A 17,763-nucleotide genomic window follows, 5' to 3' on the forward strand; every position below is an offset into this window, starting at 1 on the left:
TTGGAAGCTAGCCTGGGCAGGAAAGTCTGTGATACTCTTATCTCCAATTAACCAACCCAAAGCTAGAAGTGGAAATATGCCTCAGGTGGTACCATGCTACTGTTTAGTGAAAAAAGCAAGGGGACAGTGCCATGCCCTGTGGTTAGGCCCCAGTATTGGCACAAAAACATACAAAAACAAAAAACATGAAAAAACAAACCGTCCACACAGCAGTGAATAGGAGAGCAAGCGGGTATTGCCGTGTATTTGTTACCAATGACAACATGCCTCAGAAGTTGTTACGTTAAGCATGATCACCAAACTTCTTCCCAGAGCAGATAATGTTAAGCTCCCACACCTTTTTTTTGTTGTTGTTTTCAATGCAGGTGTTCTGATATGTCCCAAAGTACAAATTACTCCTACAGATGTAAATAGTTCTTTGGGGTTTTCCCCAGAGCTTCTGAGATTCTCCATTCCCAACATAGAAGATGTTGGATAAGACCTGGAATAATTTGGTAACTGTTCTAAATCAAATTTTTACATTTTTTCTTCCTTGAAGACATGATCATGAGTATTATCCTGGCTTGTTTTATGAACATTACCAAATCAAAAATGGTCAAGAATTTCAGGATCCTACTTATTTTTCCAAGAAGGATCTGGATCTTCCGAACCACGTGACCCGGTTCCACCTCCAGAACTGCTTTCGCCTTCAAGTCATCCAGCACATCGAAGTGTATGGACTGTGGAATTCACAGAAGGTCAGGTGAGACTCCATGCTCCCTGGAAACCCATCCCCCCCAACATGGGCAGGGTCCCTGTGTCCATGATGTAGGAATGCTCACCATCGAGGGAAAATCTGTCCCTTCAGCCATGAGGGGACAGATACATCTAATTGGCCTATGCCTGTGCCACATGGATTGTGGTGATGTGGGTAGAGGTTACACACCAGCCCAACCACAAACCAGAGAAAGAACCATTCCTTGTACTCTAGTGTGGCTTGCCTACAAAGCCTGAGTTCTCTGTGGAGTGTTAGGCTTCTCGCCCATGGGTTCTCTAGGGCTGGGCCATAGGCCTATCAGGGCTAGGCCATCTCTCAGGGTCTCAGTTCCATTTTAGACTCCCTAAAGTTGTGAGTCTGGGTTCTGATGGCATAGGCCTTGCCCCACTAGGCCATCTGTGTGCTATCTTCTGTCCAGTGTGGGGCCTGGAGAGATAATTCACAAAGGATAACATCAATAGGCTCTGTTTCTGTGAGGTTCCAGTGAGATTTCTATGAAATGTCTTCACCCCCTGAGTGGTGCTGTAGGACCAGGCCTGGTGCCCTGTTTTTGTGGGCAAAGGCTAGCTCCTGAGCTATCCTCTGATTCAGAAAGCAGAAGCTATACTGCAGATCTCCCATTACAAAGTCTTGCCTAGGCTTTGGGAACAGGAGATTAAAATGTCCAATCATATTAAGTGAAGTAAGCCAGACCCAAAGGAACATAGGCTCAGTGGTTTCCCTCATTTGTAATCATTAGTACACATCTAGGACTCTCCTAGCAGAGGATTACAATAGTACAAAACCTACATACATAAGGTCATATAGGATGAGACTAAATGAAAATCTCCAGGATATGGAAACAAGAGCTTTATCTTGTGTGATTGTTGTTCTTAATGTACTATGTTATTTCTCTTCTCTTTTGTTGCCCTTTGGTTAATCTCATATTGTTACTGCATCTGACTTTGTTACCTGGCATATTGTATGTACATTTATTTATTTGAAATAGGAAAAGGAAGGGGGAAAACAAGATGATTGGGAGGGGTGGGGGGAAAGAAATGGGGGCAAATACATGAGAAGGGGTATCAATGTGGGAGAAGTAATGCACCTATTATCTGGCGAATATAACTATAACCCCTCTATAAATTACAATAAAAAGGAATAAATAAAATGGCCAACCAATGAATTGGCTTCAAGTATGTACATCTCAATACAGAGACATACAACATACGAAAAAGGCAGCATGACACCTCCACATACCAACAATCCCACAGTAATAGACACTAATGATCATGAGGCAGAAAATCTAGAAAAAGAAGTAAAAATGGATTTATAAAAAATGATCAGCTGGGCATGGCTCATGCCTGCAATCCTAGTTACTCAGGAGGCTGAGATCTGAGGATCGAGGTTTAAAGCCAGCCCAGGCATTAAAAAGTCCATGAGACTCATCTCCAATTAATCACCAGAAAACTGAAAGGGGCACTGTGGTTCAAGGAGTAGGGCAGTAGCCTCGAGCTGAAGAGCTTGGGGGACAATGCCCAGGCCTAGAGTTCAAGTCCCACAACTGACCAAAAAAAAAAAAAAATCAGCACAAAAGATAGTTACAAAAAAAATGGATAGATCTGGAGAGCATCATGTTGAATGAGACAAGCCAAACTGAAAAAGCCGAATATCACATGTTCATTCGTGGAGTTTAGACCCCAAATGATGATGATGGTAATGGTCATGGTTCATAACCACAAAAAGGGACAGTCTAGGGAAGAATCAGAGGGCGGAGGAGGTGAAAGGAGGGGATACTGAGCGGTGAGAAGGATGTCCAAGTGAATGCAGCACAGTGAAACCCAAATGCTGTTTAAAAAAGGAGGAAGGAGGAAGAGGAGAAGTGGGAATATGGTGGAGGGAATGCATTTGTTCACGGTACACTGTGTATATATATGAAAATATCATAATAAAAATATCATCATGCAAGGTAATCTGACATAAGCTATACAAAAACTAGTATCCCTCTTTTTTTTTTTTTTGTGGGTCATGGGGCTTGAACTCTGGGCCTGGGCACTGTCTCTGAGCTCTTCAGCTCAAGGTTACCATCCTATCTTTGAGCCAAGCCTCACTTCCCATTTTCTAGAGGTTAATTGGAGATAAGAGTCTCAGGTCCTTTTGTGTCCGGGCTGGCTTTGAACCTTGATCCTCAGATCTCAGCCTCTGAGTAGTTAGGATTACAGGCGTGAGCCACTGTGCCCAGCTAGTATCCCTCTTAAAGACATGGCACCCTCAGACAACTGCTGATAGCTTCCAAGAAGTGAGGGGTGCATGTGCGAGGTCACGATCTTTCCAGGGGCCACATTGTCCCGTTTGAGATGACCCTGTGGTTATTTCCTCATCCTTCTGACATTCACATTTGTGGAACTTCATCTGTGTCACTCCATGGCTACAACTTCTTTCATTCACTCCAGCCTCTCAGGGCCTCACCATCTGAGTCTCAGCTCATGCTGCCTTTTCTAGGCTCTGTGATCCCATTCTGGGACTGTAGTAGGGACATTTACTACAGTCCAAAGCTAGGGACCTAATCCTCTGTGCCCTCTCCCTGCCCAGCTGCCTCCTCTTCAATGTGTGGGCAGGATTGTGAGTGGATAACTTAGTAGAGTAGTGCTGTCCCTGCAGTCATAGAGGTCAGCTTCTTGGGGAAGTGCAGCGTGGACAAGCATTTTGGAATGCCACTATCTGCAAAATGGTAGCACCACCCATAAAGAAACCTGGGGTTACCAGCTCTCCAGGCCTGTTTGGAACTTTCTGGAAGTTCCATGTTCTGGAAAACTCTTGGGCCCTGTGTAGGCTGGGGTACCTGGTCATCCTAAAATCTACCACTTCCCTACTTTTCCCTGCAAATTGTATTCCTAGAACTTCATTTGGCCAGGCCTACTGTCTCCGTCTTTTTCACCTTTAAGGAGATTTGTCCATCTCTCTACCTCCCCTGAGGTTGGACTTTATGTCTCTCTGTTTGGGGGTGTTGTAGGAATGGAGTCATTCATGTCCAGTGGGGAAGGGACCCTGGATCAAAAACACGGTCTGCCTCAGGTCTCTTCCTGGCCTTGGGGAGGGGTTAAAGAGACTACTACAATCAGAACTCCAGGCGATCCTGACTCCTCACAAGTTGTGAGTTGTGTCACTCTAAAAGACATCCCTGTCTTAATCATGCTTCCCTCTATTTTCTCCTCTTGGATAAAGCACATTTAGGTTACGAGTAGCCATTTGTTGGGGATAACTGTGTTTGAGGAGGAGTAAAGAAGATATACTTCCCCTTGTTCTGGCCCTATTGTCCAACTGGACTGTGCTTAGTATCATGTGAGGTCAATACATGTTAGCCTCTTTATTTTTTTAAAATCTGGTTTATAGTGATTCAAAGCCACCAGTGTCCTCTGTGCTAGATTTCCTGGTGCTGGGAAGTTACATGGGTGCAGGTGCCTATGGTTAACTATCAGGTTTTTGGTACAGAGTGAGGTCCTAAGGTCTGTGGCATGGGCAATTCATTCTGTATGCAGAGGGGAGGGGAGAGTCAAGTCCTTACCTTATACCTGGTGCCCAGGTTTAAACAAATGCACTTCTTTTTGTAGGTAAAGGAGAAGATGATCATATCCTGGCTCTTAATCTGTATCTGGATGTACTCGTTGAGTTTCAAGGTGATGGGTCGAATAGGTGGTGCATGGGAGTGGATGGCTAGGTTCCACCAGTTCCAAGCCTTCTGGCGCTTGCCCTCCAGGAAGTAGAATCCCAGATTGATGCTCAAGGTAGACCTAGCCAGAGAGAGTGGGACAGACGACTATACTGCTGAGTCCTGGAGCCGGGGTCTCAACCATGCTTCATCAGAGTAGGGCTCCTGCCGCTTCCTCCTTCCCACATTTCCCTTTCCTCCCGAGCCCACAGAAAGAGAAGAGATTCCAACAAGGAAGGCCTATGAGGCGCTGCCTTCAGCTCCGGCCCCAGCCTCACTCAGCCTCTCAGAGCCTGGCCTCTCATCAGCTGCACACTCTTCCTGTCTCTAGGTCTAGGTGCTCTGGAAGGTGAATGGATGGATTTCTCTTCTATCCATCCCCACTGTGTCTTTCTATCTGTCCTTGCTTGGCCTTTCAACTCACTGCATTCCGTTAGCCCTGGCTTATGCTTTGCAAGTCTCACCAGCAGCCCCTAGACTTGATGTCTTTGGGAATGGCATATCTGTGAGGGATGGAATGAAGGAAATAATGATGAAGAGACTGAGGCTTGGTTAGGAGAGGATAAGTTTGGGGGAATCTGGATTACTCAATCTACCATACCAAGGTTGGGCTGTCTGGAACCTGGTGGTTTTGGCTCACGGGGCAGTGGGATTGGCTCCAGCTGACTGGATGGACTCTCCACTTTCAAATCCTCCCAGCACTTTCTATTGCCTGAGCTAAGTGCATCCTCTTCATCTCTTTCACCATTGGGCCTCCACCTATTCTACTTCATTCCTCTTTATCTAAAAAGAGGCTGCATGCTCAACAATGAATTAAACACCTGGACTTTGAAGCCAAGACTCTCTCAGACCAAAGCCAAGATGTGTGATCTTGGACCAGTTACTTAACCTCTCGACTCATAATGAAATGTTTAGAAATCGCCTTTTGGATTGTGGATTCTGAGTGCAACACATCTATTTCCTTCCGAACCTCCCATCAAGACCCCTGAAATTCTCACAAGATTTGACTTTCAAGGGGTACTGAGGAGGGGAAGTCAGCAGTCTGTGGTCTCTGAGTCCATCAGTGCTCTTTCCTGCCTGGGGAGGCCATGTTGCCTTGACAACCTTGTAGAAGGTCTCTAAGCACTGTCTTTGTAGTCTCCCCTCATCTCTTCCTGTTTTTAACCTTCATGACTTGAGAGCCAGGGAAGGAGGAAGGCAGGAGTGGGGAGGGGCTGAATGTCAGACTTCTCCATGCTGCTCTTCTGAAGCTAGGGATTATGGAGACTCATGTCTCAAGCTTACCAGATTTTCCCATTTCTATCGTAGAATGTTGCATGGCCAGAATTATTGACAAGGGCCTGGATGATTGTGTCTTCACTGTCTTCTAGAACAATGTATGTGAACTTTGCAACACCTGTGCAGGAGATGAGCATGGCCAGATTTCCTGATGGATAGCTAGAAGGTGGTTAAGGTATAAGCATTCCCTTGGGACATTCATAGGACATAGTCCTCAGTCAAGTCCCACACTCCAGCGCCCAATCACACATTCACATGAACATCCTCCCTACTTCAGCGGATACTAGATCTGGCCTGTCCCATCAGGAAAGAGAACTTTGAAGATGCTCTCATTGTCGTAGAGAAGTAATTCTCCATCACCTTGATGCATCTGGGAAGAAAAGAGACTGATTGAGATATACTGTAAGTATGTGTGGAAGGGTAACAATGAAATACTACTTTGTATAATATAAGCTAATAAAAAATAAGAGTAAAATATAAAACCTAAAGAAAGCAACTTCTGGGCTGGGAGCATAGCCTAGTGGTAAGAGCTCACCTAGTGTTGGCATCCCTCTTGGACTCCTACATGGCGGGGGTAAGATGGCGACTGAGCCCACAAGTAATACAGACCCTGAGATCAAGACTCTCAGTGCAGATCTGATCTTTATTCCACAAAACATGTTGCTAAATACAGATCAAACAGTCGCAGCCACATCAGTCAATGGTGTCCTGAGACATGCCCCACTTGCTCCAGGTGGGTGGGGCCAGGCACCCTCTGGCTCCTGATGCTTGCAATCACCTACACACACTTGTGTACGTGATTAAGGGCAGATAGCAAGTTACTCCCACAACCTAGCATGCATGAAGCCCTTGGTTTGATTCCCGATAGTACATACACAGAAAAAGCCAGAAGTGGTGCTGTGGCTCAAGTGACAGAGCACTAGCCTTGAGCAAAAGTATCCTGTTCCAGGACTGGGAAATAAGAAAGAAAGAAAGAAAGAAAGAAAGAAAGAAAGAAAGAAAGAAAGCAAGCAAGCAAGTAACTTCCTTGCTCAAGTGTGTTCATTCCAATTTGTTGAATCTACTAATTAATGATTTTTGTGTTTTTTTCTTTGAGTTGGCTCTTCTTTTCTTTTTTCTTTACATTTTTATTAGCATCAGTTAACTGTACATGAGTGGTTCGTTTTGATATACCCAAATATGCGTATGATGTTCCTTGATCAGACTCACGTCCTCTATCCCTTTTCCTTCTTTCTTTCACCTCTTCAGAGCCCTCATTTCAGTAACAGCCACTAGCATTTGTATTGATGACCGATGTCCTTTTCTTCCTTGCTAGAGAATCCACAAAGTATTTATTATTTTCCTGGATGTGTGTGTTAATTTCCTTTCTTTTAAAGCAGTGTAGTTGAAAAACAGCTTGTTCATATGGCTGGAGAAAGAAGTTCTACATTGGCCAAGTGAGTCAGATGAGCAACGAGATACATCAGGTATCATACACCGGGGGAGAGGGCAGCCTCCTGAGTAGTTAGGATTGCAGGCATGAACCACCAGTACCTGGTGGTTCAGATTGGCTTTCTTCACTTAGTAATACAGACTTAAGCTTCAAGACATGGGTCTTCTCATGGCTTAATAGCTGTATTGTACGGATATACCACAGTTCATTCATCTACTCACTGTGTATTTGATTCTAATATGTCAGAGGAGGAGCCTATTATGTATATTTTCTTTATTCTCCTCTTTCCAAGTATAGGCTGATAAACCTCACAGGCAAAAGAATCTTAATGCAAAACTAAATGAAATAAACTCTAGGATATGGAAACAAGAACTTTATCCTGTGTGATTGGTATTCTTAATGTACTTGTTATTTCTCTTCTCTTTTTTTGCCCTTTGGTTAAGCTCATATGGTTACTGTATCTGACTTTGTTACCTGGTACTCTGTATATATGTTTATTTGTTTATTTGAAATAGGGAAGGGAAGGGGGAAAACAAGATGATGCAAGATGATTGGAAGGAGGTGGGGGGAGGGAAATGGGGACAAAAGCATGAGAAGGGGTATCAATGTGAAAGAAGTAATTCACCTACTACCTGAGGAATGTAACTATAACCCCTCTGTACATTATTCCGACAATTAAAAAAAAGAATCTTAATAACTCCTAGTAAAAGCCCTGATCCATCTGCCAATAACACACACAGGTTAGGCCTCTTCATATTAGGTATTTTTCTTGTTGGTATTCTGGTGTGTGACTCATCTGAGCCAAGAGAAAAAGAAGTTGTGCAAAGTGAGAGCTCCCACCTTGCCATCTTTACCTTCATCATCTTGTGCATCCACTCCGTATCTAGTTCTAATTTCTTCTGAAGCTCAGTGTTCATTTTCTCCATCTCCAGTTCCTCCTTGAGTTTTGTTTCAGCCTCCAGAGTTGTTTTGTAAGTCAGAATATATGAACAAGGGATGACAGTCTCCGAGACCGTGGGAGCTGCCAACGATCGAATGATTGTGTTTCAGTTCAGTGACTGAATCAGGATAGGATTTTTAGGGAAGCTGGATCTCTCAAGGCACCAAAGGCAACTTGAAGCTTTGATGAATTATTTTCCAAGTGAAAAGGTTGCCAAGTAGGAAGAAGAGCAAGGCCTTTGAAGCAAGGAAGGCAGGGGCTGAAATTCCAGTTTGGTCTGGAATTTTCATTCATTCACTCATTCATTCATTCACTCACACACATGTGGAAGGACCCATAGTCAATACTAGGTGATGATGAGCTGCTAAGTCAGACATTGGTAACTGAGGGGTGACATGGCCATATCCTAACTCCAAAGCAAAGAGTAGAACACTCATCCAACAAGAGGTGTGGCTGCTAAATAAAGGGTCAACTGAGGGGTCGGCAGAAGAAGCAAATCCACCCTTGCCATGCATCTTGTTCGACTCAAAATGTAAAAGGGTAACTCTTGGTGGCCTTTAAAAAGGTTTGATGCCTGGGGCTCAAACTACATCCAGGAGTAAATTTTGTTGGGCATGTTGAGGTTGGAACTCAGGGTCTTTTGCATGCTAGATTCTCTACTTCCTGCCTATTCTCAGCCCCATCCCTACCATGGGACAAACCCACTGAGGTTGTATCTAGGCTACATCTGTCTATGATTGTGTCTCCTGAAGTGAGGATCTCCTAGCTCTGAAGGGACTTGAGTGAACAATCCTTAGCAGCTAGATGCCAATGAGAGAGCAGACATGGGGGAAGAGTGGGGACCAGTGCTTACCCTCATCCTTCACTGGCTCCGACGTTACTGAGTCTTTATATTCATGATGTTTCTTCATCCTAAAGGGAATAGGAGTCATCTTTAAAAGTCAAGATTTAATTCATCTTTATGTGTCATGTTCTCCAATGTACTGTGACTACAGCCTGCAGTCTTTTATGTGGAGGAAGCTGGATGGATGGTCTGATCTGGATTCCATTCTAGCCAGTGCTTATGGATAAAAGGGTGGCATACAGTGTCTATTCAGTGAGTTTCTCCAGAATTCTAACTACTGATCTTCCACCTGGGCATATAGGCTGATCCCAAACATTTCCTCATGAATGCAATCAGAGTCATCATGAGGCCAGGAAAAGACTCTGTGTGTGTGTGTGTGTGTGTGTGTGTGTGAAGGAGTTAAGCCAAGGAGAATTAAGCTGGTGTAATTTGATTTCCTGTGCCCCACCCATATACCCAACTCGTTTATGTTCCAAAATAGCTTGGGAAAACAGCATCATCCGTGAATCAGACAGACTCACCTGAAACCCCTTTGCACCAAACAGGAAATATGCAAGTAGGCTCCCACAAAACGTTTATCCTGAAAGCAACACTAGGGTTTCTAGACTTTCAAAATCATCAAACCCTTTATCCCTCTTCTGTCAGTATACCAAGTGAACCATTCTGGCCTTTCAACACTGGGGTTGTTTTATTCCTTGGTAATAACAGTCTCCAGGGCAGCTGAGTTTCCTGGCTCTCAGAGCAGAGTCAAAGTGAAAGCACCAGTGAGTGTTTCAACTATAACTGGATCTGAGAAAGAGGACTTTGCTATGTTAGATTGTAAATGCTTAGCTCCTTCAAGGGAGCACAGTAATTTAGAACTTAGAATTTAGAATTTAGAAACGTCTGGAGTGAACATCTTTGCCAGAAAGGGCTATACTATTTCACCCAGCAGAGATTAATGGGTCCCATAAAGCAGAAGTGTGGTTCAAGTGGTAGAACACCAGCCATGAACAAAAATGCCAATAAAGAACTCAATTCCCTGAGTGCAAGCCCCAGTACGGGTATACACCCATCCACAAGAAGCATTGAAAACCCAAAGAATGAAATTTCATGGTTGCTTTGTTTTATTTGCAAGCACAGGGAAGTGAAGCTATCACATGGCCTACTTGCTCTACCAGCTGAGTACCAATGGCACACACCTGTTATCCTAGCTACCGAGCAAGCTGAGATAGGAGGATTATAGTGGCTCAAGTGGTAGAGTGTCAGCTTTGAAGGAAAAGGCTGAGGAATAGTCTCCAAGTCCTATCTTCAAGCTCCAGTTCCAGGACATACATATATACACACAAAAGTAAGGATCAAGGGATTTGAATATGTGTCCCCCGCAAATGACAGACAGATATCCAAAGCAGGTAAGAATTAGCCAGAAGCACCCAAGGTCTTTTGAGAAGGACCTGGGGTCTTTTCCTTGGTGTTTTGCCCACCATTGCAAGTACATGGAATCCCTACCTCTTTGTTCCTCAGTGGCTGAAGTTGTGAGGTACACATGCCTGGCCCTGAAGTTGGCACAGGGGGACTCAGGAAAGGGCTGTTAAGTGTGATCTGGTGCCAGTAATTCACTCTGATAGCTGAGTTGAGAAGGAAGGGGAGGGGCAAGCACTCAGGTGGCAAGGCAGGCTTCCAGGATGCTACTGGTATTTGTTTTGGCTGGTCTGTATTATGTTTTGTTCTTGGGAGTTCTTTGAGCATGTGTATGTGTGTGGGGGCGTTTCTCTTTGGAGAATCTCGGTAGTGATCTGTTGCCCATGACTACCAAGCTCGCAGTGGAAGTTGCTGGCAGGTTACCCGCCCTCCGGCTGACTTGGCAAATGTTTATATTCACCACCGTGATTATGTCCCCACAGTCTGGGCTAGTGCCATTGCTGGAGAATGTTACACATCCCTAAGGATCCCTCAGATTTCTGATAACACGGGCTAGATATACAGATGGGGTTGTGAAACATTTGGGACCTGATGTCTTGCAGTTAGAAAGTCCTAGTCTAGGCAATAGCTTCGTAATAAACTTGTAATTCTCTGCTTCATGGCCTGACATTCTGACTCTTCAAGTCAGTGAGGTGCACAGCTCTCTTTCCCCAAAGCACCAGCCTGCCTAGGAGAAAGCTAGGGAGCTTTCCCCCAGATACTCCTGTCCTTCTTTTGAATAGAATTTGAACCTTGTTCCCTATACTTTGTGTGTGTGTGTGTGTGTGTGTGTGTGTGTGTGTGTGTGTGTGTGGTTCATGGAGCTTGAACTCAGACTGAGTGCTATCCCTGAGCTCTTCAGCTCAAGGCTACTGTCCTCCCCCTTGAGCCACAGCACCACTTCTGGTTTTCTAGTGATTAATTGGTGATAAGAGTCTCATGGATTTTAGTGCCTGGGCTGGCTTTGAACCATGACCCTCAGATCTCAGCCTCCGGAGTAGGTAGGATTATAGGTGTGAGCCACCGTGCCTGACTGTTCCCATAATTCTGTACATGTTTACCCTTCTTTCAAGGTTCTTCCTGCCCTGGATCTCCAGCCTCTGCCCCCGTCCACCTTTGTTTCCACTGACTGCTTCCTGTGCTTCTGATGTTCTTGCTCTTGATTTCAGCCTTGGCCTGACTATTTTGTCCGTTTGACCCCTGAGTCTTATCTTTGCTCTTGAGTCTGGCCTGGCCTGCTCCTTGGCTCAAGGGACATGCCTGACTCGGGTTCTTCTCAGTTATTCCATGTTGCCAACACTGGTCTGCCAGAGCTCGTGGTCTTAGCTTTTGTTACTTACCGCTTTTTCTTCTTCAGTTTGTTTTCATCATCTAGCAGCTTATTTATAGCACTGTCAGTGAACTCTTCCATTTCACTGGGAGATATGTCACTGCCTATCGGAAGCCCTGACTTATAAGAGAAGATTGAAAGCTGTAAGAGAACCACAAAAGGAAATATCAGCAAGTGGAAAATGGATGATTTCCTATGACTGATTTACAGACATATTCTATCTGGTTTGTAAGGCTTCTCATGGATTAAGGGCTTGGTCCTAGGGTGTTGCTACTGGAGGTGTGGAACCTTTAAAAGGTGAGCCGTAGTAGGAGGTGTTAGATCATAGGAGATGTGCTCTCCAAGGAGGTTGTGGGATCACAGGAACTTCAACAACTATGAATCAAAACAAGCTTCTCTTAATTTCATAAGTGTCCAGTTCAAGTATTTTATTATAGTCATGCCAAGCAGGCTAACTCATTACCTATTGTGAGATGCCAGTGACTGTGTCCTAGATGCCCTAGGATCCAGTCCTCAAAGGACAGTGTGGCACAGAAATCAAAGGGGAAGGATTTTCTCTGGGCCACCTCTGTACCATGTGGCCTGCAGAGCAGCACCTCTTGTGTTCAGAGTTTCGCAACAGGTTTCACGACTGGCTTTTATGAATGACTGGCCTTTCCATCTTACTCATAGGGGCTCAGTTCCAGTCTATGATAGTTACCTGAGATATGATATCATCATCTATCACTTCATTTTCTTTCTGGATTCCATCTCCCTCACCTAAAACCATTCTTGCCAATTGCCGACTAAAAGCTCCTAGGCTTTATATAGGAAACCCAACTAATTTCTGTTATGTTTGACCACTGGGAAGTAGCAATAAAATGATCTTGCAAATGTGCCCATTATCTTCAGGTTCCTGGTATATTTAAGGTTACCCTTCCTGTGTCATGGCAGGGGTTTCGGGCATGGGTCTAGCACCCATGGCCTCATTTGCTCATCTGTACGGCCACTTTCTCAGGGATTAGTCTCCCTCCTAAAAGGTTAGGGGTTACTAGGGTGACCTTTAAAGGATGCAAAATTGATCCATTCACTCATGGAAAAATACAGTCAATATTGTGGGGCCTTCAGCTGGATCCCATTTTATATTGCTTCCCCCAATAAAGTCCAAAGTATGTATAGATATAGATATACCAAAATGAATTATGAAATATTTTGACAAATAATACTTAGTCAAAAGAGAAACAAGTAATTAATAGGATTATCCAAAAATGAAAAAAAGACCATATGATAGAAACTGCCATAAAAATTGGGGATACATTAATAAAAACTGAAAAAAGTTACATCATAGATTTCAGGTAAAATAATAGGTTCTTTCATGTTTACAAAGTTCTTACTGGGGGGCCAGGAGTTTGGTAGAGTGCTTGCCTAGCATGCATGAAGATCTGGGTTCGATTCCTCGAACCCATAGAAAAAAGCCAGAAGTGGTGCTGAGACTCAAGTGGTAGGGCTCTAGCCTTGAGAAAGTCCAAGGACAGTGCTCAGGCCCTGAGCTCAAGCCCAGGACTGGCAAAAAAAAAATAAAATAAAAAGTTCTTGCTGGCCAGGTACTCGTAGCTCACGCCTATCATCCTAACTACTCAGGAGGCTGAGATCTGAGGATTGTGGTTCAAAGCCAGCCCAGGCATGAAATTCTGTGAAGATGCTTATCTCCATCTAACCACTAGAAAACCAAAGTGGCACTGTGGCTCAAGTGGTAGAGTGCTAACCTTGAGCTGAAGAACTCAGTGACAGAACCCACGACCGAAAAAAAAAAAAAGTTCTTGTTGGATCACAGTTTGAAGCCAGACAAAGCAGGAAAATTTATGAGATTCTTATCTCCAATTTACCACTAAAATTTGGAAATGGAGCTGTGGTTCAAGTGGTACAGCACCAGCCTAGAGAACAAAAAGCTAAGAGACAGCAACCAGACCCTAAGTTCACGCTCCAGTAGCAATACACACACACACACACACACACACACACACACACATGCACACACGCGCGCAGGCACACACACACACACACAGACAAATGAACATACAGAGCCTACTAATCAAACGGAGAAATACAATTAGATGATGCAGTTGGCTACAATGGAATACTATGAATTTCTAAAATAGGTAAAAAGGGAAAAGTAAGTTATAGAACAGAATGTATATTATGACACCAGATGTATGTTTGTGATCATTTCCAGAAGCTACATAAAGAGCGGTGCAGTTATTTCTGGATGGTAAGGTGATAGATCCCTGAGTGACTTGTTTTAGAGGCCCTTTCCTTTTAGCATTTTTATATTTACAAAGTCAGAGTTTCAAAATTCAAAAACTAGGTTGACTCAAGATATCAAAGCAAAAAAAAAAAAAACAAAACCCCAAACAGCTAAACATAGTTGGGTCACACCTCTGCCTAAAATCCTTTTGTGACAAAGCCCTGGGATGTTGGAGTGCTGGGTTGGAAGCTTCCTGCTTAGGCCAGTAGTCCCATGGAACTTTCTAGAATGCTGCCAAAGACACAGCTATGGGAGAAAGTGCCACTTGTGAGTGCCCCCTGCTCCAATATTTGGAGGAGAATGTCTCAAATCTCTATCCAGCTTACTTTCTCACTGTGCTGCTCACTGGGCTTCCTGTCTACAGGCTCACTTAGTAAGCTGCTCCAGAAGCTTCTTTGAGACTCCAAGGCTTTCCAGTTTTGGACGATGCATCAAAAGGAAGACCATTTCAAAGCAGAATAGAAAAAGGAAAAAGCAAGAATAAAGGAAAAGAGGGAAGAGATTAATTTATGATGTTACTCTTATTTTTTTTAATATCTAGACCAAATAAATTTGTCAGATTACCTAAACTTCATCTTTGGGGGTCCTAACAAAACAGGAAGCTGAAAGCAGCAGGGGTATGTTTTTTTTTTTTTCTTTTCTTTTCTTTTTTTTCCAGTCCTGGGCCTTGAACGCAAGGCCTGAGCACTGTCCTTGGGCTTTCTCAAGGTTAGAGCTCTAACACTTGAGCCACTTGAATAAAAGCTTCCAGCTTTTATTCTAAGCATGTGGTACCAAGGAATGGAACCCGGGTCTTCATGCATGCTAGGCAAGCACTCTACCACTAGGCCAAACCCCCGGCCCTTTTTTTCGTTTCTTTAAAATATTATTTATATATTTAGCCTGAAATAGTTGTAAGAGGAGTTTTTACCCAACATGTCAGGGTAAGTATGATGCCCTGTGCTCACTGTCAGTCTGACAAGGTGCTGCTTCAGTGAGCTGAGGATGAAGTAAGGGAGAGGGGGTGAGAGAACTGGAGGTTCAAGACCAGCCCAGGCAGAAGTTAGCAAGCCCTCAATTTCAACCACGCACGGTGGTCCACGCTTGTGGTCCCAGCTAGTCCGAAGGTGGGGGGAGGAGGATCATGGTGTGAGAACACTGGACAAAAGCACTAGACTCTCTCTGAAAGGTCACTGAAACATCAAGGCCTGGAGTGTGTGGCTGAGGTGGTAGAGTCCAAGGTTCTAAGTTAAACTCTAGGGAGAGAGAAAGCCAAAGAAGTAAGTCTCCCACTGGTTTTGTTAAAACTTCCCAACTTTTAGAATTGCTTGTGGTTCATAACTGCTTAGAGAAAGTGAGTGTCACAAGAGAATTATGCCCCCAGGGAAATGATGGGGACCTACTGCTTCAGCCTCAAAATGGCACCAGCTCCTACAAGCTGGGCATGCATGGGGTCTGGGAGCCCACCAGGCTGGAGCAGTGCTGAGTTAGTTCATTCCATTCTGCATCCTTGTTATGTCTTTGGGGGTGGGGACGGGATACAGACATCTATCTCCATCTCCATCTGTATTTATGTAGCTCTGTCTATTTCTCTGTAGAGTTAGAGATGAATATAGCTCAGATATATACACATATGCACGCACACATATGTACATGTGTGTTAAATTATACATGTGAGATACATACCACAATACACATATATAAGTGATATGGGTCATGTTATAGACATACATTACATGTGCATACCTCATGTGTATATATATTTCACATGTATATTTGTGGCAAAGATTCTTTGCTCAGCCAAACCTTAGTAGGCTGGTAGGTCCATCTATGCAATTCCTCATAAAAGCTAGTTTCTGAAAGATCTCTGCAAAATTACTTCAATAAGAACCTTCTAACCTTGAGGACTGATCATTTTCTCCTGCTCCTGCTCCTCCTCCTCCTCCTTCTCTTTGTCCTCCTCCTCATCCTCCTCCTCCATCAGGTGACATCTAGTCACCTTCAGCAAGAATCGAGGGAGGTCTCTTTAGTCTCTCCTTTTTAAAAATTTAGTTGACGATAATGGATCTGGCTTTTACTTTGTGAAGAAGTATTGTACATGTTGGGTTGTGCCAACATAAAGATTCCCTCCTGTCTTTCCTCCTCATAGGAGTCAACAAACTCCCTTTAATAAATCTTTGAGGACACTATTTGTAGGAACTCCAAGTGTGTGTGTGTGTGTGTGTGTGTGTGTGAGAGAGAGAGAGAGAGAGAGAGAGAGAGAGAGAGAGAGAGAGAGAGAGAGAGAGAGAGAGAGAGGAGAGGAAAGGGGGAGGGATATGTATCCCATCAGGTCCCATTTCCAAGACCTCAGGAACTCAGCAGTAGACTAGACTTTCTTTAGATGTGGAGTCTCTGTACTGGAGCTTTTGAATAGGGAGATAGACCTCTAGTCCTGTCTCAGGTGACTATAGAAATAGTCTTCTATTTCCTGTTTTTTCTGTCTCAGCACATCTCTATGTCCCTCCAGGACTTGTGACAGATGGAACAGAGCAAGGGATCTGTCACCAGGGTGCCTTTCCCCCCCAGGGCCCTCTGCACAAACAGTGGATCCTGAAACAGATTCTGCTGAGCTCTCACCCTCTCTCGGTGTTTCAAGGATGCCATGACCTGAAAAAGAATAGGAAAAATTATTACTAATAGGGTGGTAGAATGAACTAGCCCAGAACTTTTTTTTGCCAGTCCTGAGCTTGAGCTCAGGGCCTGAGCACTATGCTTGGACTTTCTCAAGGCTAAAGCTCTATCACTTGAGCCACAGCACCACTTCCAGCTTTTTCTATGTATGTGGTACCGATGACTCGAACTCTGGTGTTTGTGTATGCAAAGCAAACACTATACCATTAGGCCAAATTCCTGGCCCATAGCCTAGAACTTTCAATCTCTAAAACTAATTGATTTCATTTTTTTCTTTTTTTCCTGACTGTACTGGGGTTTGAACACAGGACCTCAATGTTTTCTAGGCAGTTATGTCTGCTCCTCCTTCTGCCCCCCGCCGCCAAGAAGGGAAATGGATTTAAGAATCATGGTAGGGAATCTGGGTGCTGGTGGCCCATGCTTGTAATCCTAGCTACTCAGGAGGCTGAGATCCTAGGGTAGGAGGATAAGATCTGAGAAGGCTGAGATCCTCATAGCTTGAGGCCAGTCCAGATAGGAAATTCCCTGAGAATTTTATCTCCAATTAACCACCAACCATGTTAGAAGTGAAGCTATGGCTCAAGTGGTAGAACACTGGGCTTGAACATAAAAGCTCAAGGCCAGTGCCCTGTCTCTGAGTTCAAATCCTGAGTGTGCTGACTCATGCTAGTAACCCCAGCTACCTAGGAGGCAGAGATCACGACTGTTGCAATTTGAGGAGGTCAGCCTGGGTAAAATCTTCAAGAGTTCCCCTATCATTCCATAAAAACTAAGCAGCTACACAGAGAATATGGCTAGGAGAATCATGGTCTTGACTGGACGGAACAAAACACCAGATCCTATTCCTAAAATAGCTAAATAAAATATGTTTTAAAAAACCCAAAATATTCAAAGCAAAAATGGGTGAGACCATGGCTCAGGTGGTAGAGGACCTGTTTAGTAAGTGTAAGGCCCTGAGTTCAAACCCCGATCCTGTCAAAACACACTTAAAAATGAGAACCCTACAAATACCTCTCCACCAAAGGAAGCCCTATCAAATCACTTCCTAAATAGATGGGGTGGATGCAAGGTGGAGAGCAGGTAGTTGGGGCAAAGTTTTTGAGCTTCCCTGGTTTGGG

At 44.1% G+C, this 17,763-nt stretch overlaps 1 protein-coding gene across 1 annotated transcript in view; it reads right to left on the bottom strand.

Annotated features, from left to right (window-relative positions):
- Positions 1 to 232: 232 nt before the first annotated feature.
- Erich6b (glutamate rich 6B) overlaps positions 233 to 17,763 on the bottom strand; it is a 50,438-nt gene continuing 32,907 nt past the window's right edge. Inside the window, exons 4-11 of the mRNA XM_090341791.1 lie at positions 14,320 to 14,402; positions 11,720 to 11,850; positions 8,949 to 9,007; positions 8,010 to 8,176; positions 6,008 to 6,093; positions 5,730 to 5,882; positions 4,302 to 4,527; positions 233 to 719 (exon numbers count right to left, since the gene is read on the bottom strand). Coding sequence (XP_090197917.1) covers positions 504 to 719; positions 4,302 to 4,527; positions 5,730 to 5,882; positions 6,008 to 6,093; positions 8,010 to 8,176; positions 8,949 to 9,007; positions 11,720 to 11,850; positions 14,320 to 14,402 — 1,121 coding nt within the window. The 3' untranslated portion in view covers positions 233 to 503. The remainder of the gene's footprint in view (positions 720 to 4,301; positions 4,528 to 5,729; positions 5,883 to 6,007; positions 6,094 to 8,009; positions 8,177 to 8,948; positions 9,008 to 11,719; positions 11,851 to 14,319; positions 14,403 to 17,763) is intronic.

This window comes from Megascapheus bottae, chromosome 11, assembly GCF_031878675.1.
Source record: "Megascapheus bottae isolate mThoBot1 chromosome 11, mThoBot2.hap1, whole genome shotgun sequence".
In the NCBI taxonomy this organism is placed as follows: Eukaryota; Metazoa; Chordata; class Mammalia; order Rodentia; family Geomyidae; genus Megascapheus; species Megascapheus bottae.